At 41.2% G+C, this 20,717-nt stretch overlaps 1 protein-coding gene across 2 annotated transcripts in view; it reads right to left on the bottom strand.

Annotated features, from left to right (window-relative positions):
• The window catches only part of Sphkap (SPHK1 interactor, AKAP domain containing), a 178,005-nt gene that overhangs the window by 17,140 nt on the left and 140,148 nt on the right, over positions 1 to 20,717 (bottom strand). For both annotated transcript variants that reach the window (XM_005361516.3, XM_005361517.3), the window contains exons 6-7: positions 15,267 to 15,522; positions 10,495 to 14,266 (exon numbers count right to left, since the gene is read on the bottom strand). In XM_005361516.3, coding sequence (XP_005361573.1) covers positions 10,495 to 14,266; positions 15,267 to 15,522 — 4,028 coding nt within the window. The remainder of the gene's footprint in view (positions 1 to 10,494; positions 14,267 to 15,266; positions 15,523 to 20,717) is intronic.

Genomic DNA, 20,717 nt, shown 5'->3' with positions numbered 1-20,717 from the left:
TCTAAATATAACGATGTCTAATTATAATGGAAGATTTTGTATAAATCTTTTATCATTAACTTTAGAGTTGATTTAAGCATAATCAGAGAACATATTCCATATGTTCTAAATTCTTTTAAATGTATTGACTTCCTTTTTAGCATATGATACATCATGAAAAATGTTTTAAGTACATCTGAAAAAAATCTATACTTTGCTGTTGGGGTAGGCTGCTCTTTTTTTTTTTTTTTAAATTGCTTTTATTGAGCTCTACATTCCTCCCTGCCTCTCCCCTCCCCTTCAATCCTCTCCCAAGGTCCACATGCTCCCAATTTACTCAGGAGATCTTGTCTTTTTCTACTTCCCATGTAGATTAGATCCATGTATGTCTCTCTTAGCGTCCTCATTGTTGTCTAGGTTCTCTGGGATTTTGATTTGTAGGCTGGTTTCCTTTGATTTACGTTTACAAACCACTGGATAGTTAGTACATGTGATAATTGTCTTTCTGAGTCTGGGTTACCTCACTCAACATGAAGTTTTCCAGCTCCATCCATTTGCCTGCAAATTTCAAGATGTCATTATTATTTTTTTTCTTTCTGCTGTGTGGTACTCCATTGTGTCAATGTACCACATTTTCCTTATCCATTCTTTGGTCAAGGGGCATTTAGGTTGTTTCCAGGTTCTGGCTGTGACAGACAATGCTGCTATGGACATAGGTGAGCACAAGTCCTTGTGGCACAATTGAGCATTCTTTGGTATACACCCCAAAGTTGTATTGTTGGGTAAGCTGTTCTTAAATTGTATAAACTAAGCTGATTGTGAATGTTGCTTCTTTTAGAATCAACATTTTATTAAGTGTTTGAGAATTTCATACACTATATTTTGAACGTCTTTACCTTCCTCTTCCAATTCCCCACTTTCCTCCCTCCCCATCTTTCCATTTCTCCTTCCCAACATTGAGACATCTTCCTCTTTTTATCCCTTCTTTTCCCATGAGTCCAGTTTGTTATCAAGCTGGTCTTGGGAGTGATGACGGCCCTGGTGTGATGCAACTAAGGGTTGCATCAATAAAGAAATCCAGCACTTCCTCTCCTAGCAGCTCTTTAGCCAGTGGTGGGATTTCCGGTCTTCTTTCCCCTTTCTATGCTAGATTATGCCGTTATGGAGCAAGAGCTGGACTTGTGTTTGTTGTCCCATCTCTGAGTTCATTGCTTGCATGTGCCCTATTGTCTGGAAACATCCTTGCTGCTGCTTCTATTGTAAATATATACACACATTTGTAGTATGTTTTTACATTTTTATTATTTCATGAATTACTAAGAGAAGAATGTTAAATTTCCAGTATGGTACTGTGTCTACTTCTCCTTCGAGCCTTTAAAATTACCATTTGATACTTTGTTACTTAGGTGGCTCTAGATATTAGAGGACTGTATACTGGATGGATTGACCCCCATTAGCTTATAAATATTGTATAAAATTATATATATATTATATAAACTACATATATAGCTTATAAAATATCATTAACCCCATTAATGCTCTGTATCCTGAAGGCTATTTGGCCCTTAAATTCTCTTGTTTTCCATCCTTTTACTCTTGACCCATTTGCAACTTTATATTTCAGATCATTTCTTCCACACAGCTTGTGTTAGGGTTTTGCTTTTTTATACAAAAGTATAATCTCTGCCTTTTAACTGAAGTTAAAAGTGTTTAGATCATGGATAATTAATGTGACTATCAATAAGGCTGGATTTAAATAAAAATCTTGTTTTTCTATTTGTCCCATCTGTTCTTAGTTTCTTTTTAACCCTCACTCCAGATTCTTCTTATTTAACTGAGAAAGTTTTAGACTTTTGTTTTTAATCTCCACTATTAATTTACAATTATAGTGCTTTGTTTCATATTTTTAGTAGTTATTTTAGAATTTTTGGCATTTATACTCAGTGTATAGCTTACTGTCAGGTTACATTATAACAATGATGTTATAGAAGGCCTGTACACAACATACTTCTATTCTTTATGCCACAAATGTCATATATTTTAGTTTTTCATTTGCCATAAAATAAATACTTTCTACTTAAAATAGCATGTTTTGAAGAAATGCAAAATAAGATGAAAAGACTGTGTTTTATATTAGCCTACCCTGTTGATCTTTGTGACTCTTTCTCCTTTATCTATATTCAAGTCACTGCTGATATTGATTTTTATTAATCTACACACTTCTGCTTACATTTATTACATAGTGGTATGTGCTCTGAGATTTTGTTTGAACAATATGTTTTTTTTGAGGTTTTATTTATTTAAATTTATTCAGTATATGTTTGCCATGGAATATATAGAGAGGTCAGAGGACAATTTATGTGAGTTAGTCTTCTTCTATTATGTGGGTCCAGAAAGTTAGATTCAAGTTGTCAAAGTTGGCATCCAGCATCTGTACCCACTGAGCCATATCGCTTGTCCCAAAATGATTTTTATTTAATAAAAGCTAATATGCTTTATTCTTTAGAATATTAAATACTTATTCTATGTCTTTAGGCAGAGGCTGCTTATTTGTTTCCCTGCCACCCTGACCTGAAATAATTGTACAGAAATTTTATTAATTATGATACTGTTTGGTCAATAGCTTAAGCATATTTTTAGCTAGCTCTTACTTCTTAAATTAACCCATCTCTATTAATCTGTGCATCACCATGAGGTCTTGGCCTACTGGCAAGTTTCTAGCAGGCTCCCACGGGTATCTTTCTTCTTTGGCAGCTACATGGCATCTCCTTGACTCTGCCTACTCTCTCTATATATCTTTCCAGCCTGCCTATATTCTGTTAAACCATTGGCCAAAAGCAGCTTCTTTATTAATCAATGGCAATAATACATATTCATAGAATACAGAGGGGAATCCCACATTACCTCCCCTTTTCTGTCTAATTAAAAAGAAAGGTTTTTAACCTTAACATAACAAGATTACTAATAGTTATCAGGCAAGAATTACAGTTATAATATTTAGTCCATTTACATTTGGCAAATTAAGGAAAATACTCCATCATTTAGTCTATCGTTGTGAGTCTAAAGTTTTATATCTAATCTATCTTTTTTTAATAAATCTTTTTTCTATTATTATTATTTTTTTTTTTGGTTTTTTGAGACAGGGTTTCTCTGTGGTTTTGGAGCCTGTCCTGGAATTAGCTCTTATAGACTAGGCTGGTCTCGAACTCACAGAGATCCGCCTGTCTCTGCCTCCCAAGTGCTGGGATTAAAGGCGTGCGCCACCACTGCCCGGCTTCTAATCTATCTTTTATCACAACTAAGGAAAAGTATAACTATCTGTCCTTCAACTCCATCAAAGACCCCACAGGGATATAATGTTACCTAAATAAAACAGGAAGTACATTGTAAGCAACTTCTAAAACTCTAGAATTGACAGAGACATCTTGCTTCCTGGACAGTCACCCAAAGTTCTTCTGTAACATTGGGGCACCCATCTTCAGCCTACAGGCCCATAAGGTCTAGCAGACTTTTCCATGAAGCAGGAAATCCGAAAGACTGTTTCACCTCTATTGTTAGTTTTTCAGGCACTTTCTTCTGTATCCTGTAGAATGTCTGACAGGCTCTTTAATGAAGCAGGAACCCTGAGAGACCATCCCGTCTTTTGGAATGTTCAGCAATCACTTTTCTGTGGGTCCTGCATGTCCAGTTCATCCAGCATACCATCAAGCAGTCCAGGCAAGAGCAGTTTCTTGCCCAAATGGCAGGCAAACTTTATAAGGAGCCTCTTAGATGCCTTCATTCTCTTGAAGTAATTGATGCTTCCAGGAGCAGACACTGATCTATTCCTGAGAGAATATTGGGCACTGAAGACACTCCACTTGGAGCTTGTTTTCTTCTTGGCAAAACTGGCTTTTGATCAAATAACATCCTATGCCTTGACTACTGACAAAATGAATGGCATCCGGATAGGACAATCAGGATACAAGAAAAAGACTACCAAACCTTTCCAAGACAGGGTAAGACAGTTTTGAAAATTTTTCCTGCCTCTGAAAATGATCTGTCAGTTACTCTAGGGCTTAGCCAAAGTTGATTGCTCCAATGTTGCAAATGAGACTTTGGGTGATTACCCAGGTACCCAGTTGTCTCTTTCATTTATTGGACATTTTGAAAGTTGCTTGATTGCACTTACTGTTTATTCAAGTAGTATTATATCCTTTCTCAGGTCTTCTATGGGGTTGAAGACTAGATAGTTACATTCCTCTTATGATTTGGCCATGCCATTTCAACTATAAGACTTAGACTTCTTAGGATGCTAAATTGAAACATTTAGCATGTTTCTTAATTGATATTGTTTATGCTGGTTGTAATTCTAATTTTTATACTTGATATTTATTGTTATTGTATATAGCTTTGTTTTAGGCTTAGAACTCGATTATTTAGACAAAAGGAGGAGATACTGTGGTAACTTCTTCAGTCAATAGCCTTTAAGATACCAGCCCACTTGGAAGTGATCTCTTATACTATAAAATCAGCAGTAAAGCTTGCACTCTCTCTTCCTCTGCTGCTGGATTCAGTTCTTCTTCCCCTTTTGTGCAGAGGACTGTGATATGTGAGTCTACCCCTAAATAAATATCTCTTTATTATGCTCAGTTTTGAGCTAGTGTGGGACTACTTTGTAGCATCCATCAGCATATGTCCATAGATAATTGTAGCTTTCACATTTCATCAAAGAAATTCTTTTTGCAGTGGTGATTTGACTTTTTTTTTTTTTTTTTTTTTTTTTTGTTTTTTGTTTTTCGAGACAGGGTTTCTCTGTGGCTTTGGAGCCTGTCCTGGAACTAGCTCTGTAGACCAGGCTGGTCTCGAACTCACAGAGATCCGCCTGCCTCTGCCTCCTGAGTGCTGGGATTAAAGGCATGCACCACCACCGCCCGGCTATGGTGATTTGACTTTTAATCTATGATTTTGAGATCAGATACTTCAACCATGGCAGTGGTGCAGATCCATTTAGTACTACATCATTCAGAGTAGTTATCCTCCTCCTTCTCCTCCTCCCCCTCCTCCTCCTCCTCCTCCTCCTCCTCATCATCATCATCATCATCATTATTTATGCCCTAGCAGTGCTTAAGCATGCATGGGCAGTCTGTTTATGGCCGTTCTCTAGTTGTTCCTATCATAGGACTGAGTGGTTTTAGATGTTTATAATTATTGTCATACTTAAGATTCCACATTCTTCCTTTTTGCTCTCTATCCAATATTTTTAGGGCCTTTCTTTTTGCTTTATCTCATGCATGCCTCCAAGCAGTGTTATCTTTGAGCATCTGCTGCCATTCATTCTCATAACATGGCCAAAGTATCTTAACCACTGTTGCCGTATCCTGTAGTTTACTTCCTTCTGTAGATGAAGATGTTCATTAATATCATTATTGCACAACCTATCTCTTTGTGTGACACCTAGAATCCTCCTGACATATGCATCTCAAACACATCCAGCCACTGTTCTGGGGAGCATTTCATTGTCCAGGTTTTAGAGTTGCAAAGAAGGCAGCTCAAAACAAGTGTCTCATGTACTTCCAATTTTGTCATTGTCGTTATGTCTCTTGCTGACCAAACTTTTCCTAGTGCCTGGAAGGCAGTCCTTGCTATCCCTATATGCCTCTTGACATCTGAAATAATTGCCTCCTTTGAACTGAGGTTTTTTCCCGGACAGACAAAGCTGACTGTTTGTTTGAGGTTCTGATTCTTTATTTTAATGTTAGAATCCTTGTGGGCCCTTTCCATGTATTATATCTCAGTCTTCTTGATGTTTACTTTTATTTTCATTCATTTCCACAACTCTATCATGGTCTGCAGTTCATTTGGACTTTCAGCAATTAGTACTGTATCATTGGTGAAATGTAAGTTCTTAATTGGCACAACACCTATCTGCATGCCCATTTCCTCATCCTATGGGGCTGTTGCTATTATTATTCCAGGAATATATTAAAGAGTAGTGGTAGGAGGATTCATCCCACTAGATCAAAATTACAGTTCTCAAGTGTGTCTGTTTAACAGACCATTATAGGGTCTAACTGTTGAAGTCACAAACCCAATTAAATGTTTTCTTTCATAAGTTGTCTTGGTCATAGTGTTTTATCACATCAATAGAAAAGTAACTAAAACAAAAGACATGTTTATCTATGTTTTGGTAACTAGAAACAAAGCTGACTTAAAGACCCACACAGATTTTCTTTTTCTCTTTTTCTATGAACATCAATTGCTTACTTTTGAAAAAAAAAAACTGACAACTATCTTCCAAAGTGGTCATCCATTGTACTAATGGTTTGTAACATATGACATCCTAGCCAGGGCTTGGTATTGTCAGTGGTTTAGATTTTATTCATCTTAATAGATATTTACTGTATTTGATTGTTTGAAATGTGCTAAAGGCATATGATAGCTGAGCATTGTGTAGCCTTTTGTCATTGTGTCAAATGCCTGAGAGAAATGATTAAAAGAGGACAGGTTCACTTAAAGTCATGGTTTAAGAGGGTTCAGTCTGTGGCTACTTGGTTATTGTGCTTTGGGGCTCATCCAAGTAAAGCTGACATCATAAGAGCATCATGTGGTAGAGCAAAGTGGCTCTTTTCCTGACAAAAAGGGAGGTAAGTAAGGAGGCTGACAAATACAAGATATAAATCTCCCAGACGCTTCTCAAGCAACCTATTTCTTCCAACTAGACACATCTAAGTTTACATCACTTCCCAATAATGTAGTCAAATAAGGAATCCAAGATTATGTGGATACAAAGTTTACATGAAGCCTTTGTGATGGAATCTCTTTGCAATGACTATACCTACTTGCTGGGAATCTAGCCTTTAACTCTTGAAGCTTTATCTATTTTCTAGCATGTTGTTCATTTTCTTACTGCTGAATTTTAAGAGATCTTTTTTCCCCTTGAAGTTGTGTTGCCTTATTAGGTCAGTCTCATGCTTATGAGTAATTTGTCAATACATAAGAACATTTGAATTTTACCATTTTAGATAGTTTTCCTTCATTGGGTGTGTCTTTTAGAAATATGCTTTGGTAGTCTATGACTTATCTTATTCTGTTGACAAAAGCCCACTTTAAAGAATCAAGCACTATCGCCAATACATCTTCAAAATATGGTGCTAACAGTCAACAAATATTTCCATTTGGGAGTGATTTCCACACTGGATCTTCATCTGTGACTCTTTTATTAAGTAATATAAAAGTAAGAGTAAGAAAGTGGTTTTTATTTCATTGTGTTGAATTTTAACCATATTTTAAAGAGCCACGACAATGTCCTTCAGAGAAGAGCCTGAAAATATCTTCAGGAGATAATCTTTCTCGACCTCCAAACAACACTGAGACTGCCTATGTCACATGCCCTACTCCTGCATGGAAGTGGGCTGAACTCTTCCATGGAGAATGAATAGCTTTCAGCTATTTTGACAAATCAAATCTCATGATAGCAACTCTGAGTTCAGCAAATGTAACTGAACTGTGACTTACTTTTCTGCTTGCCAATCCTGGGAATTCTTTTATTTCAATAAATTTCTCACTTTTCTCATGACAGGTTTCCCCTTGGGGAAAGAGACATTTCCTGAAATGAAGGCTATGATACTACCATAGTAATAATAACAAGGTGAATTTATTGAATATTCATAATAGGTGAAGTATTGAATTAAGAGTTTTGTATATAAATCATACTTAAAATTTAAGAATTACATTATCATTCCCATTTCTGGGTGAGTAAACCAGAATGAAAGATGTTAGGAAACTAGTTCAAATTGATGTAGTTTAAGGCAGTGTAATAGACAGATGGATAAACAAATTAACTAATTTTTCAAATCATCTCTTTCAATAAAAATGAAAAGATTTTTCCCTCTTTATTGTTTTTCAGTAAAAATAAGTATACTTAATAAAAAAGGTAGTGCACTTCATGTTTTACGATAATTATATTTCCCCACAAAAACAAAAATGATATCCTATTCTTAGTCCTCTGTGTTTTGCAATTAGAGCCAACCCTTGAATTTCTGGGATATTCTACATTCTATCTCTTTATTTGATGAGAAACAAAATTATATATCTACACCCTGGAGCAAGAGGTTGAATGCTTGGGTAACTATATGAAATAAGAATCTGAGTCAGCTATGGTCTCATTCATGCAGAGTATGAAGTGTTTGCAACTTTTCCAGATGAAATCTGTTTTAGTAGTAATATCAATAACATTTAATTTAAAACTCTATAATGAGAATTATTGTCTGCTTGGGTCTACAACTATAACTACAACCATTGGATATGAGTTCAAGATGCTTTCTAGTTTGGTCACCTTCACCGATTAAACATCTCCTGATGTCTGCTGACTTTAAGTCAGGTTCCTGGATTCTCTTTTTTATGTATTTCTAAATGTAAATTTCTGAAAAGTGACATGTTGGTTATGCTGTGTCTTTAGCTCTGATATGTCTCTATAGTCCCATGAGCAAAATCTTTGATGAATATTGTCTGTAGCAAAGCAATTATTGATGAAACCTTGTTTCTTTGTGTATTTGACCTTCTTCGTGAGTCTTAGCTTTGCGTTTCTGGTCCTTATGTTTTTGTTCTCTCTTCTCCTGTGCTTCTGTGGTTCTATCCAACTTGAAAGTTCTTAGCACTAAGTGTCTTAACAGGCAGTTCTCATGTTTGACTGGACTCTCTACCAAAAACCCCATGTATAACCCTCTCCGATGGTGGTGTTTTAATACCCCAACATGGATCTCTTCTGCTTAGGAGTAAATGCAACACAGACTTTAGAGAACTGTTGACATTTGGTTATTGCTGTGTTCATATATGTAGGCACACATTTCTGAAAAGACTGCCCTGGTTATTTCTCAAACTATATGTTTCTAAAGCTGGAATTTTCTGTTTCACTAAACTTTAATTGTAGGCTAAAAATAGAGGATTGATACAACAGTACCCTCTGAGTAGTGTGCAGGCACTTGAAGTTAGGAAAGAAACTCATATTCCTTGTGCAGCCTGAGGGGAATTCTTACCTCACCCCGGAAGTTTGTTCCTGCTGCATGTACAATCTCCTGAAGAAGCACTGTCCAAATGACGGCTTCCAGAGAGACTACGCATGCATGCACCCTGTGCACCCAAAGAGCTGGCACTCATGGGACACAGGGTCCTGACAGAGAATTCTTAGAAAAAGTCAGGAACGGAACTCTTTAGAGAAGAGATGCCAAAAATTTAATCTCAATTTCCTAAGTTAAAATTAAATCTCTTTCCAAAAGAAAAACAATTGCTGCTACTTATTAGTGTTATCTCTGATTGAAAACCACCACGAAGCATTAGAGCACTTGTTTTAATAAGAAGAGTGACACCATGATTCTTCTGTTACATAAATTGAATTCAATTTGTTTTGGAAGATAAAAAGTAAGTTATTCAACAAACCTCCCTCCCTCCCTCCCTCCCTCCCTCCCTCCTTTGATTTCTCCCTTTCTCCCTCCTTCCCTCCCTCCCTCCCTCCCTTCCTCCTTTGGTTTCTCCCTTTCTCCCTCCTTCCCTCCTTCCATTCATTTCTGCCTTTCTTCCTTTTGCAGTAGGCAGATATTATATTATGCCATGATTATAGAATAAAATAAGCTTTGTATTCCAAATAATCAGCTATCTGTTCTATTTCAGTATTGCTTCAGTAATCTAATACTGAGGAAACGCTCCAACTAATGTTCATAGTTAATTACAAAATATATTTGGATTAGCCTAAAAGATTTTTTTTTCTGCGACAGCAAGGTGAATCAGAACGTTATTAGGTCCAGAATGGTTTCCTGCTTTCATAATAACCATTCATTCATGAAGTTTAGTTGAACACCAACTATAGGGGTCAGGTGTGACCTGATGGCCTTGGATGTGGGGATGATTTCACTTTGCTTCCTGGTGTATGAGTTATGCAATAAAAATATAGCATGTTGAGCCGAGTTATTATAGGTTTATGATTACTGTTCTTGGATGAGACTAAAAAGATCAGGCTTCTAAACAAAATAAAACAGCAGGCACAAGAGGGGCCTTGTACCCCTACAATTACAGCAGGCCCAGCCATGGGAAAGGTGGAGAAAACGTCAGTGGATAAGGTGAGAGAAATGCCTCCCTCCTTATGCATGCACAGGGGTCTACCGAGGTCATTTATTGCAGCCAGAATTCTGTTTGTACATCAATAACACCCCTATATTCCTACCTAAGATTTATAATGGTGGTTCTCAACCTTCCTAATGCTGTAACCTTTTAATGCAGTTCCTCATGTTACGGTAACTTCCAACGAAAAAAATATTTTCAATGCACTTCATAACTGTAATATTGCTACTGTTATGAATAATAATGTAAATAAATGTATGATATGCAGAATATCTAATATGCAACCCTGTGAAAGGACTGTCTGAACCCCCAAAGGGGTCATGACCCACATGTTGAAAACCACCGATTTAGAAGAAAACTAATTGAGATGTAAACTGTGGTGAACATACACCTATTGGGTCTCAGAGATGATCAACTCACCAACAGCTTTGGCAGTTGCTCAGGGCCACATCTCCACCTCTGGCCACATCTGGGAAGGTTTCTTCAGGTTGGTGGCCTTCTGTTTCTTCTAGGGAGCCACTTTGGGGAAGGATAGGTTCTTGTTCTCCAGTGTCCTCTTCTTTCTGCTCTGTCTCTATCTGAATCAAAGGTATGTCTCTTGAGCAAAGCGGCTGCCTGGGGCTTTTGAGAACAATGGCATCGTGGCACGAAGAGGTTTCTTTTCTAGGATCAAAATCACCCAGTTTCTTACCAGGAGCTGTTTTGCTCGGAGATGACACTGGGGAATGATTGTTTTCAGTAACAACATCCTTTCTCTGGTAATCAGCAGACTCCTGTACCAGCAGAGCTGGCCCACTGTGTCCTCTGCTGGCGGCTACTCCGTTTGCACCCTTCTCTACTTTCAAAGAAGAGCCACTTGAAACAGGACCAGGACTGACACCTGCTGCCTCGCCATCATCCGCAATAATTTTATTCTTTCTCATGAGAGCCTCAATGGAGGTGGCCCATGTTTCGTGAATGAGCATGTTTGTGATCTGGTCAGTCCCACTTCTGCGATACAAGCAGGAGTCTGATTGGCAGAGACCAGATGAGGAAAACCTACTGACTGGCTGTACATTTAGCGAATCTTGAGGGCAGTTTTGGGCAAAGCCGTCTAAGGAGTTGGCTTTGACAGGTGCGTTTACTGTTAATCTGGAGCATGGGGACCTGCTGTCAGGCATAGATGACTGTCTGTAACACAGCGGGGAGCGGGCCGAAGGAGACAGCAAGCCCGTGGTCCAGTCATGGCTGCTTCGTCTGGAGGAGGTGCCATCTTTGCTTTCTTTGGCGATGTCCCTCAGCATGTACCTGTAGAACTCCTCAGTGATGCTCTCTGTGCTGGACTGTTTAGAGGGGCAGCTCGGCCTCACGTTGAGCTGGTCGTTTTTCTGGCATGCCTGCTGCATTGCTGAGCTCAGAATACTGCTGGCATTTTTGCCAGCATAGTAATCCAGCAGTAACTCAAATCCCCTCCCCTCGTTTTCCATCTGTTTCACCATGAACCTGGAAAACTCCTCGGTGATGCTCTCACAGCTGGACTGTTTGGAGACTGAGCTGGCGCGGCTAACGGGCTGGCTTAAGGTACTCATTAAACCCAGGCTATTAACGTAGACCCTGGCTTCCGAGTCCTCCTCAGGAATGCTTTCGCAGCTGGAGGCCTTCAGCCTGTTCCACCTATCACCTCCCAGGAACCGATTCCGGGAACAGCTCTGGGCTTGCCACACTCCATCCACCATGGAGAACTCTGTGAGGTTCATGATCTTGGCTGCCACTTCATTTGCGAACGTGCTGACGGAGTCCGGAGAGTCTTCAAGGTTCACGGACTCATCCATGACCCTGTTCATCAGCTTCTCTTTCAGCTCCGGATGCTCGTCTGTTTTCCTCTTGATTTCGCTGAGGCGAGGTGGTTTGTGTTTCCTCACAGTGCTTCCACCGCCCGAGTTCTCCTTCTTCCTCTTCAAGGATCGGCACGGTCCGTTGGGCGCCACCAGAAGCTCGTTCCCTCTTTTCCAAGCACAAAACCACGGCTGTTTTCCATTGGAGTTGTCAAGGCAGATTGCAGCAATTTCAGTTGCCATGGAGACAACAGTTTCTGCCAATTCTTCGGCAAAGTCTGTGATGCAGTAGACCTCGGACTGCTTTGCCTGTAGTGTAGACTGAGCAGGGAACACCAGGTCATCCCCTAACGAGGATCGGTTAACTTGAACTTCGTTGTTTATGGAAGTGGCCCAGGTGTGTTTCTCTTGGGTGCTTAGAACAAGGCTGTCTTCAGTCTCCTGGGAGCCACCACAGCACTCAACTGCTCTGGGTGACATTCCAGTTTCCATAGAGGCTCTCTGTTCTTTGCCATCCAAACTGAGTGTGTAGTCAGGGTTCTTTGAGGCCTCTCCCATAAGCTTTTTCAGGTTTATTTCCTTGGGGGATGTTTTAGTAGCTGGACCAAGCATTCTGTGGCAGCATGAGAATTCAGATGGCAGCCTGGAGTTGTTGCAAAGTCCCGACCTTGCTCCACCCGTGCTTTGCTTCAGAGGTGCATCCTCAACAAGATCACCTCTGACAAGGCCAGTGCCGTGCGCATTGCTAAGAGAATGTTTGCAGGTACATGCTGAAGCTTTTGCCCCTGTTTGACCAGCAGCCTGATCAAATGACTGGCAACTTAAGGGTTCTGCCTCTGTCCACCTGAGGGTCTCTTCAGAAAGGCCAGTGGGATGGTCACTGGGTGTTACAACGTGACTCATCTTTTTGAACGTGAAGCAGATCACGTTGTGGAGAAGCTGATTCACACTTTCCATTAAGGGGTCAAGAATTCCACAGGGATGTCTTTCATCAGTAGGGCGAGTTGTTAAGTTTGTCTGGTGAACCTCATCAATGCAATGCTTGAGGATGACGTTGGCCAGGGTCTGTGCCAGTTCGTTCCTTTGGGTGTTCTCTTTGCTTAGGCTCTGGGTTCTGGAAGTGATTTCTACGACTCTCCTGTTCACAGAGTCCAGGAGGTCTCCAATGGTGCCGTATGCATCAGGTCGCGCTAAGACTAGAGCAGCCTCTCTGAGCAGAGCCTCTGCAATGGCTTCCTTCCCCAGCTCCTTGCTCCTCTCTGTCACTAAACTTTCAGCTGAGGATATTTCTTCAGAAGCCCCAGAGGTGGCCAAGACGTTACTTGGAGCAACAAAACATGTCACCTCTTCTCTTTCAGCCAGGCCGCAGACAGCAACAGCGCTTGCCACCTGCGTCATGCCACACAGAGCTGACGGAAAGGAGTATTCAGTTATAGACGGTTCCATGAGTACTTGCGGCACTTGAGTTTGTTGTACCCCACTGCCACTCTGGGTATAGCTGGATATCAGGGATTCCTGTTCCATGGTGAGTCTTTCTGTGGCCTGTGGACTGGAAATGGTTCCAATGACCGTGGCTGCACAAGCCAGGGCAACTTCTAGGGCGCTCTGAGTGGATCTGCGGGAGCCTTCTCCAGAAGGGATGCCTGTGGTTTCAACAGAAACTTCTGTCTCAGGCCAGGAGACACTTGGCTCCAGCACAGCGTCACTGCCTTCTGGGCTCTGCACAATGACAATTTTGGGGAGCTCATCCCATGAACGAGGGACCACTGTATCTTTTGTACAACAGCCACTGGGAAGCAGAGCGCTTCCCACAGCGAAACTAACCGAAGATTCCCTGGGGAGTGTTGGTTGTGCCTGAGACAATCTGATGAAGGCATCTTGCAGGACCGATTCCGCTAAGTTTGTAGCATACTCGCCCGTGGTGGCTTTTCCATTTTGAACAGGAGGAAGGGAGTTTTGCAGGCCATCATGATCTCTGGGGTTGCTACCCTGCTCAATGACTGCTTCGCAGGAAGAAAGCCCCTCTTTCTTAACCATGGAGAGATAAGCATCCCGAGGGATAAACAGCATCTGAGATGTTTCTGTTTCTCCTTTGATGTTTTCTGGGTACGCTTGGTTTGTGGCCAGCTGCTTGGCCCCTGCCACTTCACTTTTCCCACGGGATGACCTGGCTGAAGGATTGACACTTTGCAAGGGTGTGTTCTCTGCTATGTTTTCCTTTGGCCCTTCTGTTTTCATGGGTGTACGGTGTTTTCTAGTGTGCTTTTCCCCTAAAGAACAATGCAACTTTTCCTTGTGGTAATCCCATCCTTCCTGAGTAGCTTCCTTTGGCTTTTTACTTTCCAACACATTAGCTGACACGTTTATAGTTTCGAAACCTAGTAAAGAGAAAATGAGGGAGGACCGTCATTACGTTTTGGATAGCAGATTCTAATGGGCCTAAACTAACAATTACTTTCTAAATTTACTTCTAGCCCTCCACCCCCTGTCTTTAGTACAGCACTGTGACTGTTGCCTCCTTTAAAGTAAATCTGATACAGCTGTTGAATTTTGCTTTGCAGCGTGGCCTTATAACACTCCTTTAATGCGGGGATTGGGAGAGGAAAGATATATTTGGGAATGATGGCTTGCTGTCATTTTTCCTTGGGGAAGTGGCACAGGAAATTGCAGTGTAGGGAAGGGAGAGAGAAGGGGTGGGGACAAGGAGGCAAGAAGAAGAGTTTCATAGGAGCTTTGTTGCAAAGATTTGTACTAAGGAGTGCACAGGACCTGCCTCAGCAACAATGCAACACTTTATGCAATTTTCTTCTCTGGGGGTTGAGGTGGGAAGAGGGACCCTGAGTTTGCTAATGAGTCAGTAGACGTAAATGATGGCTGAGCACTTTCCTGCCTCGTTCCCTTCTTGTCTCACAAACACCACTAATTGTAAACACTTTTAGAAACCAAGGCTTAAAAGAGATTAGAGAGAAGTCTTAGGTATCAGAGTCTCAAAGTGAAATTCTGGGATACAAATCCAAGCCAGGCCAACTTGGTTTCTCTTGGTAATGCTGGCATTTCTGGAAGTTTCGGGGAACCTAACTTTTCTGTTCAGAAGAAACTTCTTGGCGGGTGGAAAGGTTTCCCTTTAGAGCACACAGATTTCCCCCAGCATCCCTAAGGCATCTTCTGGGAGCCAGCATGCATCCAGCCATTAAGCTGCCTTAAATACATTAGTCAGCATGTTCACCAGTGTTCTCTTCATATTGTTTGTCTCATCAAACCTGACCAAGTAGAGAGTGTGAGGCATCAGCTAAATTGACGTGGCCTGAAACTTTGCTGGACTCCCTCTGACAATGGTGTTGGTCGGGGGACATGCTTGCTTTATCAGTAATGCCTTACCACTCCTGTATTCCTCCGCCTCGATGTCCTCCTCCATGTGCTCAGAGGCGGTAAGGAAATCTTCCTCAATTGAAGACAGAGAACAGTTTGTGTCATCCTCCAGCTTCAAGATGCTGGTCTCCAGGTGGAGCTGGCGCTCCTGCACCACTTCCAGACCAATTAAGAACTTGTTGATCTCAAAGATGATGCAGTTGGTGCTGTTTGGTCTGTTTCCTCTTGCACACTGGACCAAGCAGATATCAGGCAGCCAAGGACACTGAAAGCAGACAGAAAAGAAGGCACTTTCTCCAAAACGGCAATAAAAGACGATTATGGGTGACTGTATTCTTTTTCCCAAGCTCTTCTGAGAAAAGGAGAAGGGCTCTTAAAAATATTGGAAATATCTTCAGAGCTCCTGCCAATAAACTGTTTTTAAAAAAGCATCATTTACGGCATTTTGAAACAGAGGGCATTTAGAAGTAAGCTTTCCTTAAAAGAAAACAATTATCTGTCTCATATAGCTGAGATTTCCCTCATCAAAGCAGAAAACCAAACTGTTGAAAACTGAATAGGGAAGGAAGATTTCATTCAACTTTATTGAAATAAGCAGAGTGAGAAAAGAACCCAGGCCATCACTGGGAGGAAACAAAAAGCAATGTGGATTTAAGGCCGGTTGTATTTGCTAATTGGCTTTACACAAAAGAAAAATAAAATGTTGTCTACTTGGGAACCAGTGGCCTACAGATAGCAGTATCCCATTCTCTCCTAGAATGAGAGAGGGGAGCTGGTTTTAAGGCATGGTTCTCAGGTCCTTGGATAAAATATTACTTGGTCATAAAACTGGAGAGAGGTTTACAAAGAGGTTTACATGTCATATGGGAAAAAAATCACAGTAATATGTTTCTTGAACTAAATGTTTAGGGGTAGGAAGTAGGCTACGGCTTGGGTCAGGAAGCTTGGCTGAAAGCTTATAGAAGGAGTTCTTGGGCTTCTGGGCTGCCTCTCTTGTTTAAATGGAGACTTTTTCTCAGAATATTATCCTTTGTTATCTCTATAGTAGTCAATAAGGCCTCTGTTAGTGTTTTGGCTATGGAGTTAATCGTCCTTTCAACTATATGCTGGCTTCACTTTGATGTTACTCTCTTGAAGGAGCCAACATGAAATATAAAGATGCTCACTAAGAGAGGTCTGATGATTTTTACAGCACAACACACATTCCTTTCCAGGCCAGTGACAAAGGGGCCTGAGTGATGGGCTCATGCCTCAGGTATGCTCAGAGTCATGGACCACCTGGTTGTTCTTCTGGATTCATATTCATTACTCATGCTCTTTCCATTAAAAGAGCAGCAAACTTTTCGTTTCTCCTGAACAGATACCCAGTAAACCAAAGCAATAACAACAAAAGATTGTGCACAGTTCTCTGCATGTGTGGGTGGAGGATGTATATATATATATGTGTGTGTGTGTGTGTGTGTGTATGCATGCATATGTTCACAGGAATGCCAGTGCTCTTGTGGAAGCTAGAGGTTGACATTGGGTGTAATTAATAATCTTCTGTCACTCCCCACCTCCATAGCTTTTGAGACACAGTCTCTCACTAAACTTTGACCTTTTCCTTTTGGCTAGATGGGTCAGTGAGTCTCCAGGACCTGCCCACTGCTACGGCCACACCTCCCAGCACTGAGATTATAAGTGTATCATTGAAACACGTGTCCTTTACTTGAGTGCTGGGGATCTCAACAGAGGCCATCATTCCTCCACAACAAACACTCTACCACTGAGTTACTGCCCCCAGGCCCCACAGTTCCATTTTTCATAATGTCAATAATATATAGATTTATAGCAGATATCAGGGGAAATATCTCCAAATGGATACAAGAGTTAAAGGACAGGGGAGAAATTCAATCCTTAAGTAGAATTAGAAATGTTTGGAAATAAATATTTTATGTCTGAATGGTCACTTTTCAAAAGAGACGTTTCAATCCAATGCTCATCTGTGGCTGGCAAATAGGGTCTAATGCTGGTGTGTGGTTATTACAGGGGAGCACAAGACCATGGAAAAGAATACAGGCATATAGACACCCATAAGCTGTTTCCAGAACAGTTCAGTGTTTTCTTATCTGTGTGTCATGTATCCACTTTTGGCTGAATATTTTAACTAGAGTCATTGTAAAAAAGATGATTTTAAAATAAAGAAGTCAACCATTTACAGAAGGGTTCGGGAGCTCCTAGTTTGCAGGGACAGAATTTAATTATGCACATTTGTGATCATAACTGCTTTTTAAAGATGGTGGCACATAGCCTTGCCTTTAAAAGTGTGGGATGTGGACTTGATGTCTCAGCCTTTTCTGGATGCTCTTTTGCAATGCATAATTTCAGACTTCGACCCAGTTACACTAAATCATGGTCCACAAGAAATACCCAGTATTCACAGAAGGCTTCTGTGAAGTTTGAAAAGAAGAAAGGCTACACCTGGGCCTTTGCAAACCCATGCATGTGTGGCTAATCACATCCTCATCTCACAGGGAGGACAGCCACAGGAGTAGACAGGACTGTTGCATATGATAATCTTCTCAACATATCTGCTTCTGTAGCCAAGTGTCTCGGTTAGCTCTTATTGTCAACTCAGTCTTGAGTCACAAAACTGGGAATAGGGACCCCCCCCCAAGTTAACTCTACCTCAGTCAGACTGGCCTGTGAACACATTGGTGAGAGATCGTCTTGACCAATGACTGATGAGAGAGGATCTAGCATACTATGGGTGGCACCATCCCTAGGCAGGTACACTTGGGCTACATAAGAAAGCTAAGAGTGTGAGACAGTGGGTAGCATTCCTCTGTGGTTTCTGCTTTAGCTCCTGCTCTACTGTCCCTCAAAGATCGACTATTACCTAAATGTGTCAGCTAAAACCTTAACCCTATTCTCCATGATAGGTGGTGTTATTGTAGCACCAGAAATCAAACAGGAACAGAAAGTAATTAATTTTTCTAACATTTTATTTAACTAGTGGCTATTGAAATGTTTTTGAAAGATGATGTAGGGGGGTCTTCTGTTTTGTGTTGATTTCATTGGTTAATAAAGAAACTGCCTTGGCCATTTGATAGGCCAGCCCTTAGGTAGGTGGAGTAGACAGAACAGAATTCTGGGAGGAAGAAGGAAGTGAGGCAATCGCCATGCCTCTCCTCTCTGGGGCAGCCATCATGGAGCCAGCCGCCAGGTCAGATATGCTGAATCTTTCCCGGTAAGCCATCACCTCGTGGTGCTACACAGATTATTAGAAATGGGTTAATCAAGATGTGAAAGTTAGCCAGAAGAGGCTAGATATAATGTGCCAGGCAGTATTTAAAAGAATACAATTGTGTGTTGTTATTTTGGGTGTAAAGCTAGCCGTGCAGGAGCTGGGCAGGAACGCAGCCCGCCGCTCCTTCTACAGAAAGAGAAGGGAGAAAGGAAAGACTGGAGAGAGCGTGGGGATGTGGGAGGGTGGAGATGGAGGAAGGGCAGATATAGGAGCAGGGAAGAAGATATCTACATTAAGGGAGCCATTTTAGGGTTGGCAAGAGACTTGGCTCTAGAGGGGATCCCAGGTGTCCATGGGGATGTCCTCAGCTAGGTCTCCGGGCAGCAGAGGAGAGGGTGCCTGAATTAGCCTTACCCCACTATCACACTGATGATTATCTCGAATATCACCATAGAATCTTCATCAGGTGACGGATGGAGACAGAGAGAGAGACCCTCATCAGAGCAATGGATTGAGCTCCCAAGGTCCAGTTGAAGAGCAAAAGAGGGAGAAGATGAGCAAGGAAGTCAGGACAGGGAGGGATTGGTCCACCTACTGAGACAGTGTGCCCGTTCTAATGGGAGCTCACCAAATCCAGCTAAACTGGGACTGAACAAACATGTGATCAAACTGGACTCTCTGAATGTGGCTGACAATGGGGGCTGACTGAGAAGCCATTGATAAAGGCACTGGGATTTGTTTCTACTGCATAATCTGGCTTTTTGGGACCCTACTCTATTTGGATGTAAAGCTTCCCAGGCCTGGATGTAGGGGGGAGGGCCTTGGACTTCCCACAGGGCAGGATTCCCTGCCCCCTCTTAAGGAGGGAGGGGGAGGGAGGAGGGTGAGTGGGAGAGCAGGAGGGGAATAAGAGGAGAGGAAGTGGAAATTTTTGAATGAAAAAAATTAACAAACAAACAAAAAAGAAATGTTTTTTGTTATTATTTTTCTTGAATGGCCACAGTACATGTTCATTAGTGGTTTGAGATGCATGAATGTGGACTGCTGGGTTTGTACTTATATATATTTAATAATTCACACAGACAACAAGGTTCCACAAATAAATGTAAAGTAGCTCCATAGGAACAAAATGCTTAACTTGCTCACGACTGTAAACCCCAGTATGACCAAGCCATTAGTAAGTCATGAGTGTATTGTGAGGTCATCCCTAAAGATGACTTGTTCAGACTTCCCTGGCTAATTGAGCATACAGTTTATGCCTGGCTCTACATCCTTACTTGTGATTTAGCAGACCATTGGTTTTAATGGGGGTAAACCAGACAGTCACAGAATATCTTTAAAAAGTAGATATTTGCTATGATGGCTAAGATGAGGTTCATTGCTGATGATGCTCCCACTTTTCTGACCCACTAAAACAGGTGATGTGGTGTCTATAAAATGAGATAGTAGCTGTGGGAGGCCTGGGAATCTGCCGAGAGGTGAAGAGATACAGATTAAGTGATGGAGAGACTGATAAAAAGGAAGTATGAGATCTAGAGACAGGTACTGATAGATTGTAGGGAAAAGGATGCACAAACTGTGAACACTCTGTTTGCTCTTTTGCGTGGAATTCTTACCAGATGGGACTCAAGCTCCTGGCCTCCAGTGGTCCTCCCACCTCAGCATCCCAGATAATGGAGACTAGAGTGTCCTGCAACCATGGTTGACTTCAAACATTCTTTACTATGTTATATTTAATAAGGTATTGGTAACTCTACTCTCACCTATTCCATGGGACATTTTTACTCCTTTGCTGACCATAATTTACCCACATTGTCCTCATACTCTGTGAGGTAGAATTTTTCTGCTTCATTTACTGTGTGAGAAATCCACAGGAAGCTCATCTCTATATCCAGGGGTGAATCTTGGCCTGGCCAGGCTGAACAGTACATTTCACAAATGAGAGTGACTGGTTAAGAAATGAATATATAACACATGAGAACCAAAAATACTCAATGAGACATTTGAGAACAAGCTGAAATGGTAGTTGTAGTCAACTTGAATTCAAAAGGATAATGTCTCCTGTGTCTGATAAATAGGACCTACATAGGGAAAGCAGGAAGGAGGCTCTAGGAAAAATCTATGTCCTGTTCAACATGAATCAAGTCTCTTCATCTTTTCTACTCCCTGTGTTTGCTTAGTTACATGAAACCATACATACTCTGTGTTCTTTTTTTTTTTTTTTGGTTTTT

Source organism: Microtus ochrogaster, linkage group LG4, assembly GCF_000317375.1.
Source record: "Microtus ochrogaster isolate Prairie Vole_2 linkage group LG4, MicOch1.0, whole genome shotgun sequence".
In the NCBI taxonomy this organism is placed as follows: Eukaryota; Metazoa; Chordata; class Mammalia; order Rodentia; family Cricetidae; genus Microtus; species Microtus ochrogaster.
Note: the sequence above shows the minus strand (reverse complement) of the source record. Positions and strands in the feature narration are given on the sequence as shown.